Here is a 23,033-nt window from a genome sequence, read left to right on the forward strand (position 1 = left end):
TGCCGTTCACGGTAAGGTCGTACATATAGGGCTCTAACAACTTCATGTTCTCGTCGGCTTCATTTATAGATAAAAAGGCCACCTTTTCTTTCGGGCAGTGTTTCACGAAGTGCCCTGTTTCATGACAATTGAAACAAGCAGCCGGTTTTCTCGCCTCAAATTTCCTTTTGCTTGCCTCTGCCGACGCCCCATGGTTAGATGAATTGTTTTCCTCACCCTTTTGTGCGAGACTTGTCGGTTGTTTTCTAAACGGCGCCTTATTCGGTAGTAGGAATTTTTCCCTTTTTGGCTCGCTGTTTGCCCCGAGGGCGCGGCGCGTAACGAATTCTTCAGCGAGCTCTGCGGCTTTCGTTACGGTGTTCACGTCCGGTCTATCCTGCACCCAGAACCTCACCTTTTCTGGTAACCTTTGATAGAATTGTTCCAGACCGATACACTCGAGCACCTTGTCATGATTCCCATACGCCTTTGCCTCTTTGAGCCACTCCCCCATGTTGGCCATTAACTTGTAAGCAAACTCCGGGTATGAATCAGTGTTCTCTTTCACGGCGTTGCGAAATTTTTGTCTGAAACCTTCCGCTGACAACCTGTATTTCTTGAGAAGGCTCGACTTTACCTCACTGTACTCGTCAGCCTCCTCTTTCGTGAGGCGCGCGATTACTTCTGAGGCCTCCCCCGGAAGTAGGGACAACAAGCGTTGAGGCCACGTATCCTGGCTGAAACCTTGCCTTTCACAAGTTCTCTCAAAGTTGACGAGAAACAGCCCAATGTCCTCCCCTAGCTTGTACGATCTCATTAGGTCCGTCATTTTGAACCTGACCCGCTCTGCGGTACCGGATGCCTCGCTGCCTCCTGTTCTACTATTATGGCTAATCTCTAGCTCGAGGCGCTTCATTTCAAGCTCGTGCTTTCGCATCTTATCTGCCTCGGCTTCTGCCGCTTTCCTTTCGGCCTCGGCCGCGGCCGCCTTTCTTTCGGCCTCTGCCGCTTGCCTCTCCTGAATCTCCTCGACACATTCTGACAGCTCGTCATCCTCCGCCCCCAACGCGAGAATCGCCTCTATCAGCTCTGGCTTTCTTTGAGAGTCCAACACCTCCAGATTCAACTCCCTTGCAAGAAGCAACAACATGGACTTTCGCAGGGATTTCAGATTCATGGCTGCCTCCAGTACCGCTGTCTCTGTTCCACAAATATTCCTGTCCTGCAACTAATTAACCTTGACGGCAACGACAGCTCTAGATACCTGCCTTGCCTCAAGTTTTCCGTTAACTTAGTCTACAAATAAAGCTTCAAAAGCTCTTACACGGAATCCTGCCCTGTCACTGTTAACCTTGACGCCACTGACAGAAAGAGTTAACCAAGCTATCACACAATTTCTGCCTGACGCAAGTTACCTGTTAACCCAATGACCAAGACAGCCCCTCTCTACCAGCTTTTACTTAACACATAGAGTAAATGCCTGGTAAAATTTAACAGAGAAAGCCGGCACTCACCCAGTTCGCAGTCATGTCTCCGGCGTCGTGCCTCTCAGAAGTGCCGTTCGATTCCCTCTGGAAGTCGATGAGCTCGTGTCCTCCTTCTCCTGTCGTCCCGTTGTTGAACTTCGGGCTCACTCCGTCCAGTGGTCGCTTTCGGGGTTATCGGCATCCCGCCGCTGCCACCCAGTTGTTGTGACTCTGGGTCCTGCCGGTCTCGTTTTCGGTAGCTGGCCCCGTCGCAGGATCCATCGTCCAACAATTCAGCGAGAAGAAGCGCCCGAACGAACAACAGAGATTTATTTACATGTGGAGAAGTAGTCAACTGACCCAAAGAGAGAAGAGTGAGTGTGATACAAAACGTCTTCGGCATTTTATAGCGCCGCGCCGTTGACACTGGGCGCCCCGTCCGCATCGTCAGCCAATACGGTGTCTCCGGCACCTCGGCCGCGAGAGAGGGGGGAAACACACCTCACCACACATGGAGTAACCCAACCTAACACGAGGTTCATATATGGTCACGGTGCCCTAAAATGTTACCAAACATGGTCACGAACGCACAGCAGACCCCGGAGCTCTCCCGGCGAGGAGGAACCCGAATGGGGAGGTGGGGGTGGCCGCCACCGTCGGTCAAGAACCGGTTCTCCCCCAAACTCTTCCTGCTTGGCTCCCCAGGGTCGGTCGTAACACCAGCCAACTCCCACGAGCGAAAGGATGGTCACACCCACTACCGGCATTTTTATTTTTTTATGCATTTGTGATGCCAGCGCTGACACCATGACACAGCACATCAGCACCATGACAATGTCTTGTTCTTCGCTTGAATCGAACCTGACGCTGTTGGGAACGCTGTGCGAGAACGGACGAAAACAATAAATGCGACAAGCCTGCTTTGCTCCGCTCACTCAGCTGGCGGCGATCAGCTGATCAGCGCAGGTCTCCAGGGTTCTCGCTGATAACTAGATCCGGACGTGACTCTCCGCTTTTGCGACTTCCGGTCGCTTGCATGCAGCCCCTGCCGGTGTGAACATCAGTCGCTTTTTTGTCGCCAGTCGCATATGGTCGCGTGACCACTGCTAGTCACCGGTGTGTACCAGCCTTTGACCTGCGAGGTGGTGCCGGTGGGAGATTTCTTTTGTGCGTTGTTGAACAATGAAAAAATCGTAGCGTGCGCGTTAACTAAAAGCCGAATTCTCCTGTCTCTTATTCCCCATTAGCAGTCATTGGCATGTACATTGAGCACTATCTGACAAGAAAGGGTTGCTACGTTATACTCGCTGGACGTTACCTCCTTGGTTTTAGAAAGGTTCAGCGAGTGTTTGGCCGCAGCGCCATGAATACAGTGAACTAGTATATACCATGAACTCAAGGTGGTTAAAGGTGGGAAGTAGACACGAAGCGCAAGATGTAAGAAAGTGTGCGTGTGCCACCTCTCGTTTAGTCCTTGGAATGTCCGTTGAATGGCGGTGCACGTGCGGAATATATGTTGAAAAGATGCGAGACGGTGGTACTTGGAGTGTTGAATAGATGGACGAACGGACACACAGACAGATGCGTGGACAGACTCACGGATGGCTGCACCGAGGGATGGACGCAGGGGCGGGCGCAGGGGCGGATGCCTGGGCGAACGCAGTGACGGACGCACGAACAGCGCACGCATGGACGGGCGAATGCACGCAAGGACGCTCACACAGACGGACGCGTGAACAGACGGAAGCAAAAACGAATGGACGGACGGATGCTTCCCCCCACTCTTCATTATTCACTCCGTTAATATACTGCCATTTTTTTTGATGAAGCCGTGTACGATGTACTCCATTGTAGCGTGCCCCATTTAGGAGTTTTTCTTGTACTCTTTTAAATATTCTGTGAAAGTAAATATTTATTAAACAAAAAACAGGTTTAAAACAACAAATTTTGCTAAAAACCTGCGTGGTTCAACGAGATATTGATGTTGATCTTTAGAATAATAGCGTAGTGATTTTGAAACGCGTTTCTGCTCTTTACAATAAACAAAAAATTGGTAAATCCCACGTACTAGTGCGAATCGATGATATGTGAAGCACGAATGAGGAAGGTTTATATGTCAGTTTAAAATGAGAACAACGTTACGAGGTGGAGGTAATTTATGCCGTAGATAACTTTTATGTCATAAATATTATGTGCGAACGTGCTATTTACCTTCATCATCTATTCACGCAACCTCATACCAAATTTGGTATATGTGGAGCTAGCGAAACGGCCGCGAGCGTGCTATGAGCCTAGCATGTAGTCATGTTTTACATGACACGCATATCATGATTATCATGTTTGCACCAGTCACATACCTTCGTTTTCCATGCACATCCCGTGATAACGAACTTGGAATATATGAAGCTAGCGAAATAGCGGGGAGAGCATCATGGAGGGCCCAATGTACAGTGACGTGACGTGGACGAACGCACGCTGAGCGCAGCGACGCTACGCTAGCTAAACACGAAAGTTCTAAATTTTGACGCAAGACGCGACCAGCGTCTGTCGGCACAGCCCGGCGGCAACCGGTGCGAATTACGAAATGCTGAATTTCGTACCAACGACGTTACCCAGAATGCACCGCATCTGCCTAGCTTCGTGGCGAATGGACGCCGGGCGTGCTGAACGCGCATGCGTCAAAGCAATGCAGTGCGGCGCGAGCCTGCGAGTATATGCCAGGCAGATCGGCGCCTGCAGCATGGCATCACCGGCATGACGTGACGAAACGAACGCTGGAGCACACGCGCACCGGGTCCCGTCTACGTGTATTGGTGCCTTGAGTGTGGCATGTAGTCATGCACTTACGTGACACGCATCTCATAGTTATTATTTTTGCACCAGTCACATACCTTCGTCGTCCATTCACGTGACGTAATACCAAGTTTGGCGTATATGAATCTAGCGAAACCGCCCCGAGTGCATCATGAGTGGGGCATGTAGTCATGTTACATGACACGCATGTCATGATTATCAAAATTGGACATGTCATTTACATATGTCATTCGTTCGCAACACGTAATACTGAATTTTTGGTACATGTGAAGCTAGCGAGATGGCCGCGAGCTCATCATGAGCGTGGCATGTAGTCATATTGTTACATGACACGCATAACTTGATTATCATGCTTGCACTAGTCACATCGCTACGTCGTCCATTCACGTCCCGTAATACCAACATCGGTGTATGTGAAGCTAGCGAAAGGGCTGCGAGGGCATCATGAGTGTGGCTTGTAGTCATAATGTCACATTGCACGCATCTCATGATTTTCATGTTTGCACCAGTCACGTAGCTTCGTCATCCATTCGCATAACGTAACGCCGAATTCGATATATGGGAAGCGAGCTAGACGGCTGCCAGCGCATCATGAGCGTGACGTGTAGTCATGACTCATGACTTACAAGACATGCATGTCATGATCTCCACGTTAGGGTCTGTCGCTTGTGTTCGCCATGCAGCCACGTCATACCATACCAGTTTTTTAACATGTCATGCGAACGAGAGCACCTCCAGAACAGCAAGACCATGAAATGTAAATCATGACATTCATGACATAGATGTCACGATTTTCATGTTATGACTTTTCAAGTATACTCGTCATACAGTCGTGTTATGCCATACCAAGTTTGGTATCGATACCATTATCCAAATGGCCAGGAGAGCTTAAAGTCGTAGGAGGCTAGATAGATAGATAGATAGATAGATAGATAGATAGATAGATAGATAGATAGATAGATATCTGTGATATCTATGAGCCACGAGCGCATCATGAAGGGCCCAATATACTCCAATGTAGTGTTGACGCGCGCGGACGCTCAGCACAGCGACGCTATACTTTAACAAAACGTGAGAATGCTATAGGCTGACGCCAGGCGCGACCAGCGTTCGTCGGCGCGGCACGACGGCAACCGGTGCGAAACGAGACATGCTGCATTTCACGCCACTGCCTTACCCAGAAAACACTGCGTCTCCCTCTTTTCGTGACGAAGGGACGCCGGACGCGCTGAAACGCGCATGCGTCAAAGCGACGCAATGCGGTGCGCACCTGCGAGTATATGGCTGCACCGGCGCATGGTGTGGCAACTCCAGCGTAACACGATGAAATGAACGCTGGCGAGCATGCGCACCGCGGCACGTCGAAATATATTGGCGCCTTGACTGTGGCATGTAGTTTTATTCTCAAAAGACACGCTTCTCATGATTATCATGTTTGCACCAGTAACATACCTTCGTCATCCCTTGGCGTGACGTTATACCGAATTTGGCATATGTGAAGCTAGCAAAATGGCCGCGAGCGCATCATCAGTGTGGCACGTAGTCAGGTTGTTAGGTTGTTACATGGCACGCATGTCGTGATTATCATGTTTAGATGTGTCATTTACCTATGCAGTCTGTTCGCGTCGCGTAATACCGAGTTTGGTAGATATGAAGCTAGCCAAACGTCCGCGAGCTATCTATCTATCTATCTATCTATCTATCTATCTATCTATCTATCTATCTATCTATCTATCTATCTATCTATCTATCTATCATCTATCTATCTATCTATCTATCTATCTATCTATCTATCTATCTATCTATCTATCTATTTATCTATCAAGCCGCCTTCAACTTTTAGATCTCCTGGCCGTCTCAATAATAGTATCAATACCGAACTTGCTATGACATAACACTTCTGCATGAAGAACATATTTGACTAGTCCTAACATGAAAATCATGACATGTATGTCATAAACGTCATTATTTACATTTCATGGTTCTGCAGCTCTTGCAGTTATTTTGTTCACATTGATTAGTTGATATGTGGGGTTAACGTCTCAAAACCACCATATGATTATGAGAGACGTCGTAGTGGAGGGCTCCGGAAATTTCGAACACCTGGCGTTCTTTCACGTGCACCCAAATCTGAGTACACTGAATTCGTTCACATGGCACGTTGCACAACTGGTATGGTATGGCATGATTGCATTGCGAACACAAGTGACATACACTAACATGAAAATTATGACATGCGTGTCATGTAACATGACTACATGCCAGGCTCATGATGCGCTCTTGGCCGTTTCGCTGGCGTCACATATACCAAATTTGGTATTACAGTACGAGAATGACTGATTAAGGTATGGGACTGGTGCAAGTAAGATAATCAGGAGATGCGTGTCATGTAACAACATGACTAAATGCTACGCTCAGGATGCGCTTGCGGCCATTTCGCTTGCTTCACATGTACCAAACTTGCCATTACGTGACACGAACGGATGACATAGGTAAATGACTCATCCAAACTTGATATTCACGAGATGCGTGTCAGGTAACAACATGACTACATGCTACATTCTTGATGCTCTCGTGGCCGTTTGGTATTACGCTAAATTTGATATCACGTGACGTCAATGGCTGACTGAGGTATATGACTGGTGCAATTATGATAAGCATGAGATGAGTGTCGTGGAACAACATGACTACATGCCACAGTCAAGACGCCAATACATTTCGAGGTGATGCGACCAGCGTGCTCGCCGGCGTCCACGCCAGGCGCCTGTCCTGCCATTTACTCGCAGGCGCGCACCGCGCAGCGTTGCTTTGACGCATGTGCATTTCAGCGCATCCAATGTCCCTTCATCACGAAACAAAGGCAGACGCAGTGTTGCCTGGGTAAACTATCGGCGCGAAATGCAGCATGTCGTATTTCGCGTCGGTTGCCGTCGGGCCGCGCCGACGGATGCTGGTCGCGCCTGGCGTTCTCGCGTTTTGCTAACGTAGCGTCGCTGGGCCCTGCGTGTGCGCGCGTCAACACTACATTGGAGTATATTGGGCCCTTCATGATGCGCTGGCAGCCGTTTTGCTAGGTCCACACATACCGAGTTTTGTGTTACGTGACGTAAATGGATGACGAAATATATGACTGGTGCAAACATGATAATCTTGACACGCGTGTCATGTAAGAACATGACAACATACCACTCTCATAGCGTGCTAACGGCAGTTTGTCTAGCTCCACATATACTTAATTTGGAATCATGTGATGTGAATAGACGACGAAGGTAAATGACACATCCAAACAAGATAATCATGACACAAAAGTCATGTACGAGATTATTTACTTCCACCTCGTAAGGTTGTGCAGATTTTAAAGTGACATATCAACATTTCTCATTCGTGCATCGCATATCATCGATTCCCACTGTACGTGGGATCTGCCGATTTTTTTCAAGCTGAATTTTCATATATGGTGGTACTGAAAAGAATGTGTAGATTGTAGAAAACACAAAGAGAACACGTTTTATTTTTACTGTTGCTGCACATATTTCAACGCACGCGCTTCACTTGCGCATAGCATCTCGCCTGGTAAAGAAAACAAGGAATAAAGTATAAAAAAGATGTGACATGTGCACACGTTTGTGTGCTAATTTCAAACGGCATACTACTTTCCATGCCTGCGTTACGTGCATTAAATCTACACGTTGAAGTGTGCGTTTGTGCAACCAGAAAACAATGGCAAACCAGAGAAAACAAAACAACCAAAACAAGACTGAAAGGCGTCGACGCATCTATCTCCCACTTATTATTTTTGTTCGCTGCTGTTCTTTTCGCCAAGGTAGCTTTGAAATATGTAGAACTCATTAGGTGACCCGTAAAATGGGCAATCGCTGGGAACTGTGAGATACGACGGCTTCCGGTTCGGCGCACCGCGTGGGTTAGCAGTGGCACGCGCGCATTTTCGTACAGCTCTGTTGAAAAAAACACCTCTCCGTGCAAAGTCAGTGCTGTAGAAAGTAGTTTTTTTTGTTTTTGCTAACCGTTACTGTGACGATGACAAGCTACGAAAGCCATGAACGGCAAGGAAACTTTTTTATCCTACCTAAATGGTCTGCAATGTGTTTATGCTGCTTGGGGGCACTGTCAGTTTGGCTAGCAGATCAGTCGATAGAGAAAACAGTTTTCATTGTATGATACGTTACTGCTGATGAAAAATCACCAGTTTAAAGATCTCAGGGGATGGGGATGACTCTGGAAGTTTGCTAATAGTTCCTTTCGGGATCCGACATCGTTGGTCAATCGGCATGAACCACAGCACTTATTGAGTGCGTTGAGGTATCTTCTGTTTCTAGCCTTCAGCGCGCTATAAGGTGTATTTATTAGTCGAAGCCAGATGCTTATTTAAACGCTGATTTTGATCAAGCTACGCGGCACGTTGGTACATAAAGAATACAGTCAAACATTGACGCTGCCGAATAATCAAAACCCTCCACTTTTTTAACGGACTTCTTCCTTTGGGTGCCGTTCTGCACACAGTTTGACCAAGATAACGCAAATGGGCTCGTCCAGCGCTTTCTGTAAACATTTTCTTGAATGAAGCTTTTGTGTTTTTTGTCATATATATGAGTGCAATGGCTGGCGCTCATATCGTAAAGGAAGTAAATTTCACCCGCGCGTTCCCATAATATATTTCCTAAGTGCTTGCGCGACAATTTATTTCTGAATGTATTATTCGCAACAAATTCATGCGTAGGCTGCTTCTTTTGTGTGGAATGTATCTGTGATAAAATGGTTTTGGCACACTCTGGCTTCAACATTCTGTACTCAAAGGCTACCTGTCACTGTGGCTGCCCCGCCGTGGTGGTCTAGTGGCTAAGGTACTCGGCTGTACACCTGCAGGTCGCGCGATCAAATTCCAGCTGCGGCGGCTGAATTTCCGATGGAGGCGGAAATGTTGTAGGCCCGTGTGCTCAGATTTGGTGCACGTTAAAGAACCCCAGGTGGTCGAAATTTCCGGAGCCCTCCAGTACGGCGTCTCTCATAATCATATGGTGGTTTTGAGACGTTAAACCACACATACCAATCAATCAATCAATCAATCAATCAATGTCACTGTGGCTCTCTTCACGGCCACAGCCCGCCGTACACGCCGTTTGCCTTCCACGTTCGATTTGGAGCAGCCAACGGCTGAACAACTGACCATGATTTATCAGAACGAAGATAAACGGCCGGCCGCACGTGAATACCGAATAATCTGACGCTTGCGGCGAAGCGGTTCGCCGTCGTCTACTCTTCTCGAACCGGAAGGTGGTAGCAGACGGTGCATCCCACAATTCCTCGCTCTTCTACTGATCACCTATTGCAGGAGCGATAAAAACAACAACAATATTCTGGGCATCAAAAAAATAGCAAGGTTATTGACGTCGAACATGCGAATTCCAGGAATTCTGGCCCCGTCGTCTCCTGCGCTCTCTTCTTCCTGGTTTTCAACACGCATTTTCTATTTGTGGGCCACACCATCATATTCAGTGACCATTTCTGTTGTAGCTTTTTTTTTCTATACAGCTCAGTAAGAATGTTTTTTTCTTGTCTCAAGAGTTCCTTGTCTTTGACTGCTACATACAGCAAAATGTGTGCTCTCGCATCTCGCATGCATCTTCTTGTAGCGTGCCGAGGAGTATTGAACGTACTTTTGGTATGCTATGAAGAACTTTATTAGAGTCCTGAGAATTAGTACAAGACTGATGCTGGGTGCTGCAACGTCGGAACACAGAAGCGAAGCCCTTCTACCGCCACGGTGGCTTCAGTGGCGTTTCTCTCTAGAGGTATGGGCTGGCAAGCTATCGCCTTTTGGCAGTAGTATTCAAACAGTTAGGCCACACATTTCATCCCTCTGTACTCCTCTTTCTGAATGACCTGGATATTATAGACACAAGAAGAAACATTGGCATGGAAATACGAGAAGTAGGTGTCGAGACGTAACGCTTATTGGTGCGCCCCTCTTAGAGCATTATTGGACGTCATTTTTCTTTGTGTTTTTAAGAAAATTGCCGAGGTTTTCGACTGCATTGTTCATGATTTTATTAGAGCGTTGATTGGCTATCATCTTTCTTTATGATTATTGACTGTTTTGCACTTTTTGTCTGTTTTGACTGCTTTCCATTCAGGTCATAGTAATCGCATTACCGTTCAATACATGAAATATTAATCTCTATGTCTTTCTTGGCTCTTTTCTTTTTTAAATTCCGTCGTGTGTACTCTATGACGTAATGCTAGTGCTTGATATATTACTCTGCTTAAGGCAGAACAGCGCAATACACGTGTGCAGTGGCCACAAATGCCAACAGAAAGTTTTTGCGTAGCCAATTATAAAACTGTACTTTGTCTGACTCTATGAACGGCTGTTCAGCTCGACATTTAGTAATCAAGCTAGTGCAGATTGGGTCTCGCTTGCAACAGTAGACACATGAGACTACGCAACCACACAATATACGTGCTCCACCGTATACATGATTGTTATACGTTGTGCTGAGTGTATTGGTATTGTGAAAAAAAAAGGGCAGCGATACTTCATTCTGGGGCCTGCTTAGGCTACACTGATTACTTCTGGTGGAACAATTTTCCCGTAGCGAGCATAGGAAGTAGCAAACTTTGGGTTCAATGGTGTCCAATGATACACAAATCAAAATTAGCGCGTTAGTTACCACCATGTGGAAACAGTTGCCTGTGGAGGCTCAATTTCAGCTTTCCTGTCTACGAATTCCTAGTGCCGGCTTGTTGATCTTGTCCTGCGCTGCTAAAAATGCATCAGACTTAAGCTAAGCTACGTTGGCGTAACAAACAAATTGTTAAATATCTGCAGCATTGACCAACACGCCAGCCTTACGAGGTGACTGCTCGCGTTGAAAGTGGCTAATTGGTGCCGTCATATTATTGTATGCTGCACTAATCAGAACGTGAAATACTTCAGCACAAGTCGTTTGTCTCTGCAAAACGAGTAATACCGATAAAATTTTCCAGCATCTTTTGTTTGCTTTACTAACGCTCAATGCATTCATCAACTTTACACAAAGATGTTACTTGAACCATGTATCCATGAATCACGAACACATAAGCTAGCTGTGAAGACAGGCTAATGTGAGCAAGATGTCTGCGTCCCATCTTCTTACTTGGCATTGCTTATTCTGTTTTACCTGTCGTTGGTTAGTGCAAATGTGTGGCAATCAGAAAGGCACTTTTCTGCTACTATCTATCTCGGCTCTGTATCTCTCTATCTCTCTGCCAATATTTTACGTGGTCATTGCATACTTCTGTCGAAACGTGAAACCCGAAAACCAAAAGACGGGTTACGCTAAAGAACACATGCTAAGTTGTGTTTTGTTAGCTTCTGCAATTGAACTAGTAAACTGTTATACTTTCAAAGTGCATATTGTAGTCATTAAACTCGTTGTTTACTACGAAATGGGGATTATTAAGTTATTAGTTTCATACAAGTAGTCACAGCGTTGCAACGTTTCTCACATTTTAGGGCAAGTTGTATTTCTTGCTCGTGTACATACCACCTGTAAATATTAGAATAATAATCACATATTTACGTAGGACTGAGCCGATCAATGTGCTTGAAAATTTTATCCAGGCTTTCATATTTCATTTGCCGTATTGGTCTTTAAATAGTTTTTAACTCCACAAGATTGGGAAGCAAGAAAATAGAACATGTGGCATTGCTGTCGAACTTGTTGTTAACAGGAATTTTTTTTTGTTTGCGAATGAACGCTATATCAAGTGATAAATACAGTCATTTAGATGACGAAGCACGCTAGACTTTTGAGAAATAGGCTGCGTAAATCATAGTACTTTCCCCAGCGTTCTGTTTCCCGCAGTCAGATGCGTGTGTGGTATATCGATTGAAGGTTGTTTTGAAGCATGATAGATCGCACAAACGAATGTACTGCACCAGTTAAGTCACACGTGAAACACAGCGTTTGGAATAACTGCCGCTGAAGAAACACAGAAAATAATAAACGAAAGTGTATGATTGATGGAAAACAATCTTCGGTGTTATTTGCATTCTAAAAAAAGGAAGGTTCAGTTCAGATGATAAGTATACACGAACCACCTAAAAGAAACAATGGGAACATCAACCAGTATTATGTAGAAAGTCTACCTAGCACTGAAGCGATAAACACATTTCAAAAGTACGTTGTTCTCTTCCCAACTGGTACCTGACACGTTATTTCGATGTTTGTCAAGTAGGTGTGTATATAGATGCGCGCTAGGTTTGTTTATTCAAGCTTTCTTCTCCCTAAGCCTTGCCCGCACATAGGGGCAGTCACGGGAGCTGAAATGCCAAGGCTGTCGGTATAAATACTAAAACATGCTGAGTATATGATCGGATTTCAACTTTGCGCATCTTTTCGAACATGCATTTCATATGTTAAAACAAACCATGTGCGGGAACAACCTCAAAGACCAGAAGAATTACCGTTTTGTCATGCCTACAAAAGATATATTCAATAGAGCGCCGAGAAACCTATGTGCGAGAAGAAACATCTAACTGAATTTGGTCCTTGTACAACAGGAGTAGTGTGCGAGATCTCGATGCCCTGTAGGGGCTCGTACATCGCCTAGATGGGCCGGTGTGCGAACTGCCTACGAGAAACCACACGCACAATCTCGAAGCGAAGACTGGCTGCGATTTGGGAATTTACTGCGCTAGGTATGGGCGTAGCCCTCATTTCCCGCAGACGAATCAAGTTCGCAGATACCGAGATTCGCGAGCTCGCGAAATGTATGTAGCCTTGTTCGTAACATTGAGTCAGAATTTATCAGTTCTTCTTTTATTATATTGCTGAGTTTGCTTGCCTTTATTGTCTGCCTACCCGCATATATCTTCTCATTGTGTTATTCCTTGCGCTTTAGAGCATGTCTTATGTTCTGTATTTCTCATACACCTCGCATTATGCCACATAAAGACGGTAAAGGTGCCAACCATCTTCTTATAATAGTTCCTGAGGTTTAACGTTTCAAAACAACAATATGTGCAAGAAGCAGGCTATAAGGAGTGATCCGGGAAGTTCGACAACGTGGGGTTCTTGGAAATGCGCACAAATCTAGGTATATGGGTCTCTAGCGTTTTGAAGTCAACAAACTGCGTGTGCAAAAGCTGAGGAGCATTGGAATGAAAAAGCTGGGCCATACACTGTAACTTCACGGAAACATAATCAAGGATCACTGCGCATCAGATCCCGCATTCCGCCGAATTCCAAGAAGCACTTTCGTAACTATTTTTACTGAAATTAAACGCGCGCTTTACATATGAAGACAATAAAATAATGTACTACAATTTGGACAATAATTGACCCTGCCAGCCCAAGAATGAATAAATACGCCACATGGTAAAGACGAAAAGAAAAAAAGTGGGTGAATTTCTGTAGTCACTTGTTCTTATTCGCCGTCATTTGCGTCGGTGAAAGCTAAAAAATACTTTAAAAATGAAATGCTTTAGCGTTGTAATAGCCGCCAGTTCACATTCTTTGCGCGGCGTGTGTGTCAGTTTTCCTTCGTCTTGTGTTTAAAGTAAGCGCCATTTTGTATTTTTACCATGGAATCTCACCAACTAATAAATTAGCCCGTCTTCTTCATACTTTTCTCTCTTTTTCTCTTTTGGCAACATTCTTTGCGTAACAACACGCTTTATAATGCGAGATATATAGCAGCGGTCAAGCCTAAAGATCGTATGACAGTTGTGTTCATGTGCGGCTTTTTTAAATTAAAGTGTGTAGCAGTGTTAACCTACTCCAGTTGCACAAAAAATACAATATTTTCATGTTGTTCATATTAACTGTTTTCCTTGCATTTAGTACTGTGCAACAAGACTTCTCAAGAGAGTGAATGTTGCACAGTATGGTAATCGAAAAATATTGATGGCGACTGGATGTAATACTTTTTGGATTAGGTGTTATTTTAAAATACCTAGCAGTTCTTCACTGTATATCAACTATATGTGAGATTTTTCGTGCATGCATATGATTACCCTGTGCTGCACTTATTTTTACAGCCTCTCATTTTCATGGCCTAATTAAGGATAAATTTTTGCGTCTAAGTAAAATCAACCTGCATAATAAACCAAAAAGCGGTGATAAAATAAATAAAAGCTGATAGATATTCCGCTTTGCGTCCTCAGTTGGAGTCGTGGCGACAGACTAATAAACCATACAATGAGCTTTTAACGTGAGTTTTCAAAAGCTTGCCTATTAACAATCAAAAGAACAGTGAGAACACGTACGCGGCTTAGAATCTAATTAAACTTTGTACTGATACTGGCAGGCTTATTCTTATAATACATGGCTACCCGTCGGGGATCATTAAAAACTTACAATGCATGCATTCGCTCCAGCTGTGTGACATACTTAAGCATTTAATTAGTTTGACGTGGTTTCAGAGCGACGACTGGATAAGTTCAGCAAGCGTTTTGCTCAAAAGACAAATGCATAAAATGAGTTCTATGTGTTAAAAAAGAACACGATTGCGTATTCGACTATTTCTGCATGTCAGTGACATTTAAACCTCCAAGCGAACTTCTGTGACCCAGTAGTGCAAGAAAAGCTCAAAGTGGCTTAAGTAGCCCTAGCTCGGTGGTTACATATCCCGTTGCAGTAAGGAAGCCTATAAACAAAAGCATCGGCATGGAAGTGTGACCTCATATATGTTAATCATTCGCTCTGTCATGCCATAATTATTTAAAAGGGTACTAACACAGTTGCGAAGCAGACAAAGAAAAAACACTCCGGGCTTAAGCCTTAAAGAATTGAAAACTTTGTTTAACTTGACTTCTACAGCCCGCTGAAGTCAGTTCCATCTCCTCACAAACTAGTGGTGACCGTCATTTAAATACCGGCTTGTAGCTTCATCATTCAAGCTCATATTTCGTTTTGTAATGAGAGCTCACACAAAAATTAATTCGAAATCCATATTTGAAAGCTGTTTTTGTATTGTAAACTTTTATCAATTTTTGATGCATGCGTGTATGGCCTTATGTTAGAACAGACGTTTTTGTTTTACCACAGTAAAATCAATCATAGAACTAAATGCAATAACTATATGGTGTTTCGATTATGGCGTTCTCTGCAGACAGGACAAAAGGCATTATTAAATGCGAAGCATTTCTTAGCAAACTTTGGCGGCTTTGAGCGTATCTATCTATCTATCTATCTATCTATCTATCTATCTATCTATCTATCTATCTATCTATCTATCTATCTATCTATCTATCTATCTATCTAGCCGCCTACGTTTGGGTGCTCTCGTGGTCACCCCCTTAACTTGGCGTAAACCAAAATTAGCATGGGAGGGAAAGATGGTTTGACAAATATGACGCTCTAGTCAAGATATGAATAATGTCACAATCGCGCCGCGTACGTCGTTGAACACTTCCCGTTAGCCAGTGGCACATACTCACGGGCGGGTATGTGCCGCTGGTAAGCGGGTATGTGCCACAGGTGATTGCCCTTAGTACCTACCCAGGAACGAAGAGAACACAGATGGGCAATTTTAACGCGTGAGCGTTAAGCAATACCCGACATCTGTAGCGTCAACCCAATGAAGGCATAGAATAAATGGCAGTGTTAAGAAAAACCTGACATAGGCAGCGTTGGCCGCCCGACGAATGCAAATAATAAACTTCAGGGTCCCAGCATGAATCGAACCCAAGAATTCTGCGTGGCAGTCAAGCAATCTACCACAGAGCTGCGCCAGGTCTCGGAACTGCTTTTCAAAAAGACGCTAATCTTCGTGAAACGTTAATAGTGGTTGCAGTGCTGCCTACCCAATTTTGTAAAGATTACATATGTACTCCTGTTATAGAGCCATCACGTCAGGTTAACGTCAATTGTAGGGAGGTGCCATGTGCTTAAATTGATTTAGGTAGCAGTGTCAAGGGCCAGCATCTTCGCGAGCATCAGTGCTTCATAATAGCACATTAGCTTCTGGTGTTGCTAAAACACATTTCCTGCGACATCTTTGTGCCAGTGGAAAACTGGTTGTATAAACATCTACAACTCTTCAACATATGTCTCTGCGTGCAACATTTGTACATATATTTAGCGTCATTTATGACGTGTCGCTCAAAAAAAGAAAACACAACACGGTCACCTTCCCTTCGCGTGCTTCACATAAAGTTAATTTCTAGGTACGTGAGATCTGCCGAATTTTTTTAAACACAAAAGTGCATCATGCTGGTGTCCATTAGAATTTCAGTGACAAATTTGCGTCATGAAAATGACGTCATAAAAGTGCGCAAAATTGCAAGACAAAGAAAAATGTCCTTGTCAACGGGAGTCGAACCAATGACCTCTGGGCCTGTGAAAACTGATGCCGGGCAAGTTTTCCACTAAGTCATAATCATATGCTTTTTGACGTTTGAATATACGCTTTTTACCTGCCACTGTCCTCTCGCAGTGTTCTTGCTGAAGAGCAGAAATCACCGCGACATCTACGATTAAGTCAATAGAGGTTTTTAGTTTGACGTTTTTGTGGTCCGCTCCGCTCCGGGAGCACCCGCGAAGCCGCAGCGGAGCGGCGGCTGAATTTTCTCTTTTAGTTATTCGTTGCCGGCAGCGAAGCGGGCCTTTCGCAGTTGCAGCGCCCTCTGGTCGTTTTCATCGTCGCTAAACAAAATAAAAAACATTTTTTTCACGTATACAAAGCAAAACAATAACGTATAAATGATCTTTTGATGAAGTATTTAAAATCCACTTTCATTGTATTAACCGTCTATTTTTTTTTGACAAAGAAGCAAGCTCTGACTTGATAGTAGCCACTCAAAAGCCAACATGGTTCCGTTCCAGATCCATTGCAAGCATTCACTGTGTGTTGTTTGCGCTTTTGACGCGTCTGTGGTGGCGGCGTTTTCATTTTTCACCGTTGAAACTGTGTTTGCATAACCATTGATGCCTCCGACGAGTGTGCTAGAGGACCCATTTTTGATGGGTCTTTTAAAGTGGTCCGAAATCGAGGACTTGTTGTGCCTTGAAGTCTTCCAATACACTCGGCGAGACCCGCTGTCACGACATGGCCTCTTGAACATCGACAGCATGGAAAGAGGACAATTTCGCACGTATTTTAGGTTTGAAAGAGATGATGTGCGAAGCCTGTGCCGTGCACTATAAGTGCCTGAAAATGTGACAACGCCGCAGGGCGTGCACGTTTCCGGAGTTGAGGCACTCTGCCTTACGCTACGGCGTTTGGCTTATCCCAATAGGCTGCGAGAACTGGAGCCGCTGTTCGGGCGGCATTATTCAGTGATTTCTTCAGCCACTAATGCAGTGCTCGCGCACATTGACAGCACGTTTGGACATCTGCTGCGAGATGTGAATAACCACACCTGGCTGGACATCGCTAAACTCCGACTCTTTTCCGAGGTATGAAGTTTGTTAATTTGTTTTGTTACTTCTAATCTAAAATAACATTTTATCGCAGGCTGTGCATTCCAAAGGGGCGCCGTTGCACAACTGTTGGGGCTTCATCGATGGGACTGCGCGAGCCATTTGCCGTCCATCGAAGGACCAGAAGCGGTTCTTTTCAGGGCATAAGCGCTTTCACGCCCTTAAATATCAGTCCATTATGTGTCCTAATGGAATCATTTGCCAACTGAACGGTCCGTACGTCGGCAGCCGGCATGACGCAGGCAAGTTATTTTTGAAAAAACAGCGCGTAACACAGGACACAGGACAGAGAAGAGACGGACAGCGCCTCGTCCGTCTCTTCTCTGTCCTGTGTCCTGTGTTACGCGCTGTTTTTTCACTTCGTTGACCATGTACCAACCGGCCCAAATAAGCACTTTAGTAAAGTTATTTTTGTTATACTGAGCCCCGTCCTATTTGTCCAACTTCAAAAAAAAAAAGCATCATCGCGCCTATCTGAGGGAGTGCTCTGTGCTACTTCAGCAAACAAGCTATCACTTCGTACTAATGTTGTGAAGTACACTCAGTCTGGGACAACTAATTGTGGTTACAGTAGAAAGCAGCATATTATTCAAATTTAATGGTGTTGCAAAGAGAACCTGAAAAAAATGTGAACTGTTTATTTCGAGAATAAGGTGCAAGCTAAAATGATAAATGCATGCCCCAGTTACCATTATAATGCTGTGGCCAAGTTTTCTTTGTTACTCTGCAACAAGTCTTCAGTCATAACTCGTCACAGGTAATGCCATGCAGGTTCTATTTATAAATGCATTATAAATGTGTTTTACTGCATAGCACTGTGAAGAAACCTTCCTACTTGGATAGACATCAAAGCTTTTTCTTTTTTTTTTATTTGGAAAGAGTGCATCTAAAAAGTGCACACTACAGAGTCCACTTAACATTTGTGTAAATTTATGGGGAAGTGGCAAGAATTTTATGAAGCATTCAGTGTCGCATATCATGTGGCAATATGTTTTCATGTCCTCCTGTATTTCCAGGTATCCTTCGAAAGAGCAACACCTATCGCAAGCTAGAGAAGCTTGCCAAAGGCCACAGCTTTTGTTTATATGGTGACCCTGCCTATCCACTGCGACCTCTGCTGCTGAAACCTTATGGCGGGAACGTGACTGTGCAGCAGCGGGCATTCAACAAGAGAATGAGTTCCGTTAGACAAGCAGTCGAATGGGGTTTCGGAAAGATTGCAGGCTTGTTTGCTTTTCTGGATTTTCGTAAAAATCAGAGACTCAAACGCCAGAACGTGTCACGCATGTACAAAGTTGGCACAATACTTGCTAATTGCCACACTTGTATGTATAGCTCACAGGTATCTCAATACTTTCAAGTTGAACCTCCTCAGCTGGAAGAATATTTGAGACCAAAGAACTGAGCGGATTCCTTCGACACAGTTTTTTTATTTGTGTAGGCTAGAAATTTTTTTTCTAATTGATCAATCTTGTTGCTTATTTCCTGGAGAATTTCAGTAGAATCCTGGCGCTGAGCCTCCATTTTCGAGCGCTCTTCCTCCAATAATAGTTTTCTTTCTGCTATTGTCGTACGACGTTCCTCGAGGTCCAGCCGTCGGTGTTCTAGCTCCATTTCCTTCTGCCGGAGAAGGAACTCATTCTCTTCCCTTTTCAGAAGCAGCTGCAGTCCAAGGGCCTGGAGGCCTCTGATTCCTATAAAATGAAGTAGAACACAAATGACGTACTTCTAAAGTGTTACAGCTCATAACTAATTTGCTCTGGGATCAGCGCCATCTTATCACATTCGGGTATGATGAATGCCAAGCCTTGAATTAGCATTGAAAAAACAAGCAAACAAATCACATGTAGCGCATGAATGTTATTTCAATGCAATGAGAGCTATGCATCATCTGGTGCAACTTGAAAAATCATGCAAGTCTGATTTGCAATACCTGTCGGAACAGCAGACTGTCTGCAACGCCGCCGTTCCGGCGCACGAAGGGGCCCTTGAGCATCATGAGCAGCGTTGCCCCCTTGAGCCTCCTGGTCAGCGTCACTGTCCTCTATTGTATCTGTTTCCAAGGTATCCTGTGCTACAAGGGCATGAATGATCATCAGAAGTTAGGCACTGAGCATATTAGCTAAGGCATTGTGTATATCACTTTTTAATTTATGTTTTGTAGTATTTTGCACAATGATTACACGGTGCAACTTGCCTTGCAGCATCGTGCATAAACACTTTCATGTGCGAATTTCTGCTAGTAGTAGTATTAAAGAATATACATTTGCATAGTAGTAAGGGTGCACTTGCTTCTCATGGGTTTTTTGCCTACGAACATTTGTTTAATGTGCCTTGTTGTACACGTTGTGAATAAGTAAATAAAGATATATTTTACGTCTAATGTACTTTGCACATACCTGGTGTAGCAGCCGGCACGTCTGGTGCAGCAGCCGGCACCTCTCCAGCTGGGCTGGTTGTGGTTCTGTCGCCTGCTGTCCCGTCACCTCTATCTCTGTATGGTGGCTGACTGAGCTCATCCTCATAGATTGCCAACAGCATATTTGTTGCTGTTGCCTCATCTGCACATAGAAAACGAGGCACATGAATGAGAATGTCATTAGTAATACTATAGGACCCCTGAAGAAATAATTCACACAGAATAAAAACTACCTTTCTTCCCTATATCTGTCAAAATAGATATTTGTTTTCCCAGTTAATGAGCTTAATTCACAAATATGTTCACTGCAGTTATGAGAAACATTCAGCAAGCTGAAACAAAGCATTAGATTATTTTTAAATTCAGTCATTTCTCACTGAGTGCCGAATAAGTACATCACACATCCACAACGTGGGAATGTAGTATATTGACTGCCTGAGGATCAATGCCATATAATGAACAGGCACAGTGGCCAGCATATTACTGAATAATGTAATATTTATAGTGCAAACTGTCCAGCTAGGTAACCTGTCTGACTACTGTGTCACAACAATTCATTCTGTGAACACTGCCATTGAAATATATGCCGTCACTCCCGATACAGATATCGCCAAGATGAACACTTCACAGTTTTCATAGTACAAGTTTAGGGGTGGGTTGCTGTTACCCTCCACTCCAGATTACTTGCCATTTTTCTGTCCGTCGTCTGAGGCCCGGACAGCGGGTAAAGATGCCATTGCAGCATCCCTAATTAGCAGAGCCTGGGCTCTGCGCGCCTTGGACGATGCTAGTTGTTGAGTGGGCTGTCGTGGCCCCACGCCGTTTTTTTTCGACAGTCCCATGCCGTTTGCCTTCCGCGGCACGGTTCTCGGGGCATAATCGACCTCCCTCATGAGGTCCGATATGTCCTGAAGCAGCTGCTTCCGCTCTCCATATTGTTCTTCGGTGCCGGACCTACGGAGCAATCAAGCACGTTACGATGCGACTGCTTCATCTACAGCACTTGAACAGCGTTTACTAATAAAGTAAGGAAGCACTCACTTCCTCAGGTTCACTGTGTCCTGCTGTCGAAAATATCCGATGAGGAGGTCCACTCGCTCTTTGATGCCGCGAATGGTCAGCTCGCGATTTATCGCTCTCATGACGTTTCGAAGCACGTCCTCCCACGCGGCGGGATTGCTGAATGGGTCAGTACACACCACTTCTTTCAAGAGGCATAAATCTTCATCAATGCGGAAGCGTTTTCGCGGCTTGCGCTGGGCAGGTGACAGCCAAGCTGCAGCACTTGCGGAAAACGTGCCATCTCCGGAGGCAGCCATCTTGAAATGAGCAAAGTTGTTGCACGCACGAGAGAGGGCGCGTGCGTTGTCCCCCTTCCGCTTGCAAAAACGGCAGCTACGCACCGCGCTCCGCTTAGGCTGCTCGTAAGCGGAACGTATTCCCCGCTCCGGTAACCCGCTTAAGGCCTTAGCGGAGGGCGCATGCGCACTCGCGTTCCCGCTCCGCTTAGCTGCTAAGCGGAGCGTAAAAACGCCAAACTAAAAACCTCTAATCAACCTGTCATACGCTCCGCTTAGCTGCTAAGCGGAGCGTAAAAACGCCAAACTAAAAACCTCTAATCAACCTGTCGTTTCAAAGCGTCGGTCCTATTCGGCGTGATTTCAACAGAAGAAGTGCAATCCGGGTGGCGGCCTTCCCCGAAGCGTCGGCGCTATTCACATTTCATGCATAGCCAGAATACTTCTGTGACGCCCGCCGGCTTCGCATGGCTTTAACTCTGTATTACTCACCCACGCTCATCCCGCGTAGTGCTGCGAAAAATCGCGGCAGGCCAAACGAACGACAATACTCAGGTTGTGTTTCTCTCTGGTCGGGCCGACAGTGGTGAATAAATCAAACATGCCACTAACTAACTACTATTGCTACCACAAGCCTCTATGATTAAAATGATTTTTAATCATTAACGATGGACGTTAACCACAGGGTTGTAGATGTGTGACCAAGTGACAACGTGAACGCATCAACGTTCAGTGGTCCTGTATTTTTGAAACACCAAAGGATATTTAGCAAGCTCCCTTATAACAATAAACAGTAAACATTAAACAATTTCTGTAAAGACATGCTTACCTTTCGTGTTTTACCGATTTATACTTGAGGGATCGACCAAGGAATTTTGAAGGAAAAGGCCGCACCTTTATTGATGCTACAGAGAAAAATTCAAGGTGAACATGTGTTCAAGGTAGGTATGCGCAGTTATGTTTTTGGGAGTTACCGACTCTGTCGAAAAATTTGAAAACTGCAGTAACAGAGTGGTATGTAAGAACCTGTGATGAAACTTTAGTTTATACGACCGGCTCTATTTCACAGCTGCAGTATGGCACGAAACAAAGGACCACAGCTAATTACAAACTGCTTGTGGTTTTACTCTTCACATATAAAAAAATGCAACTTTTATTGTGCTTGCAAAAATTGTTTAAGAAATTTGAGTGATATTGATATCTGGGGTCTAACGTCCCAAAACCACTATATGATTATGAAAGACGCCGTAGTGGAGAGCTCTGGAAATTTAGACCACCTGGGGTTCTTTAACGTGCACACAAATCTGAGTACACGGGCCTACGACATTTCCGCCTCCATCGAAAATGCAGCCGCCGCAGCCGGGATTCGAACCCACGCCCTGCGGGTCAGCAGCCGAGTACATTAGCCACAAGACCACCGCGGCGGGGCAAATAAAATTTGAGTGCTTCGTACTCAAGTTGTTAAGCAATAGCCAAACATATGCACCTTTTTGGGCTGGCTGTCAACTTCCAAAGAGGTAATTTTCAGTCAAGCAGCAGCAAGGAACACGTAAGATTGAAAATGTTCTCAAAGCAGGAAGTGACGCGTATGTACACGATTGGTGTTAAGCTCCACTATCCATGCAGTTTG

The 23,033-nt window shown here is 44.9% G+C and overlaps 1 protein-coding gene and 1 pseudogene across 1 annotated transcript; one reads left to right on the forward strand and one right to left on the reverse strand.

The window, feature by feature from the left end:
• The first annotated feature begins 17,043 nt into the window (after positions 1–17,043).
• Positions 17,044–20,069, forward strand: LOC142776586 (uncharacterized; annotated as a pseudogene).
• Positions 20,066–21,013, reverse strand: LOC142776587 (uncharacterized). Its single transcript, XM_075880498.1, has 2 exons — positions 20,794–21,013; positions 20,066–20,247 (listed from the first exon to the last, which is right to left on the reverse strand). The coding sequence occupies exons 1-2, from the start codon at positions 20,996–20,998 to the stop codon at positions 20,066–20,068; spliced, it is 387 nt and encodes a 128-aa protein (XP_075736613.1). The 5' UTR covers positions 20,999–21,013.
• Between the last annotated feature and the right edge of the window lie 2,020 nt (positions 21,014–23,033).

Source organism: Rhipicephalus microplus, chromosome X (assembly GCF_043290135.1).
Source record: "Rhipicephalus microplus isolate Deutch F79 chromosome X, USDA_Rmic, whole genome shotgun sequence".
NCBI lineage: Eukaryota > Metazoa > Arthropoda > Arachnida > Ixodida > Ixodidae > Rhipicephalus > Rhipicephalus microplus.

Excerpts from the sequence above, each read along its gene's own strand:
- LOC142776587 (XM_075880498.1), bottom strand. The coding sequence starts at position 20,998 with ATGAGGGAGGTCGATTATGCCCCGAGAACCGTGCCGCGGAAGGCAAAC. Across the intron at positions 20,248-20,793 it reads AGACGACGGACAGAAAAATG|ATGAGGCAACAGCAACAAAT; the intron begins GCAAGTAATCTG and ends TTCTATGTGCAG.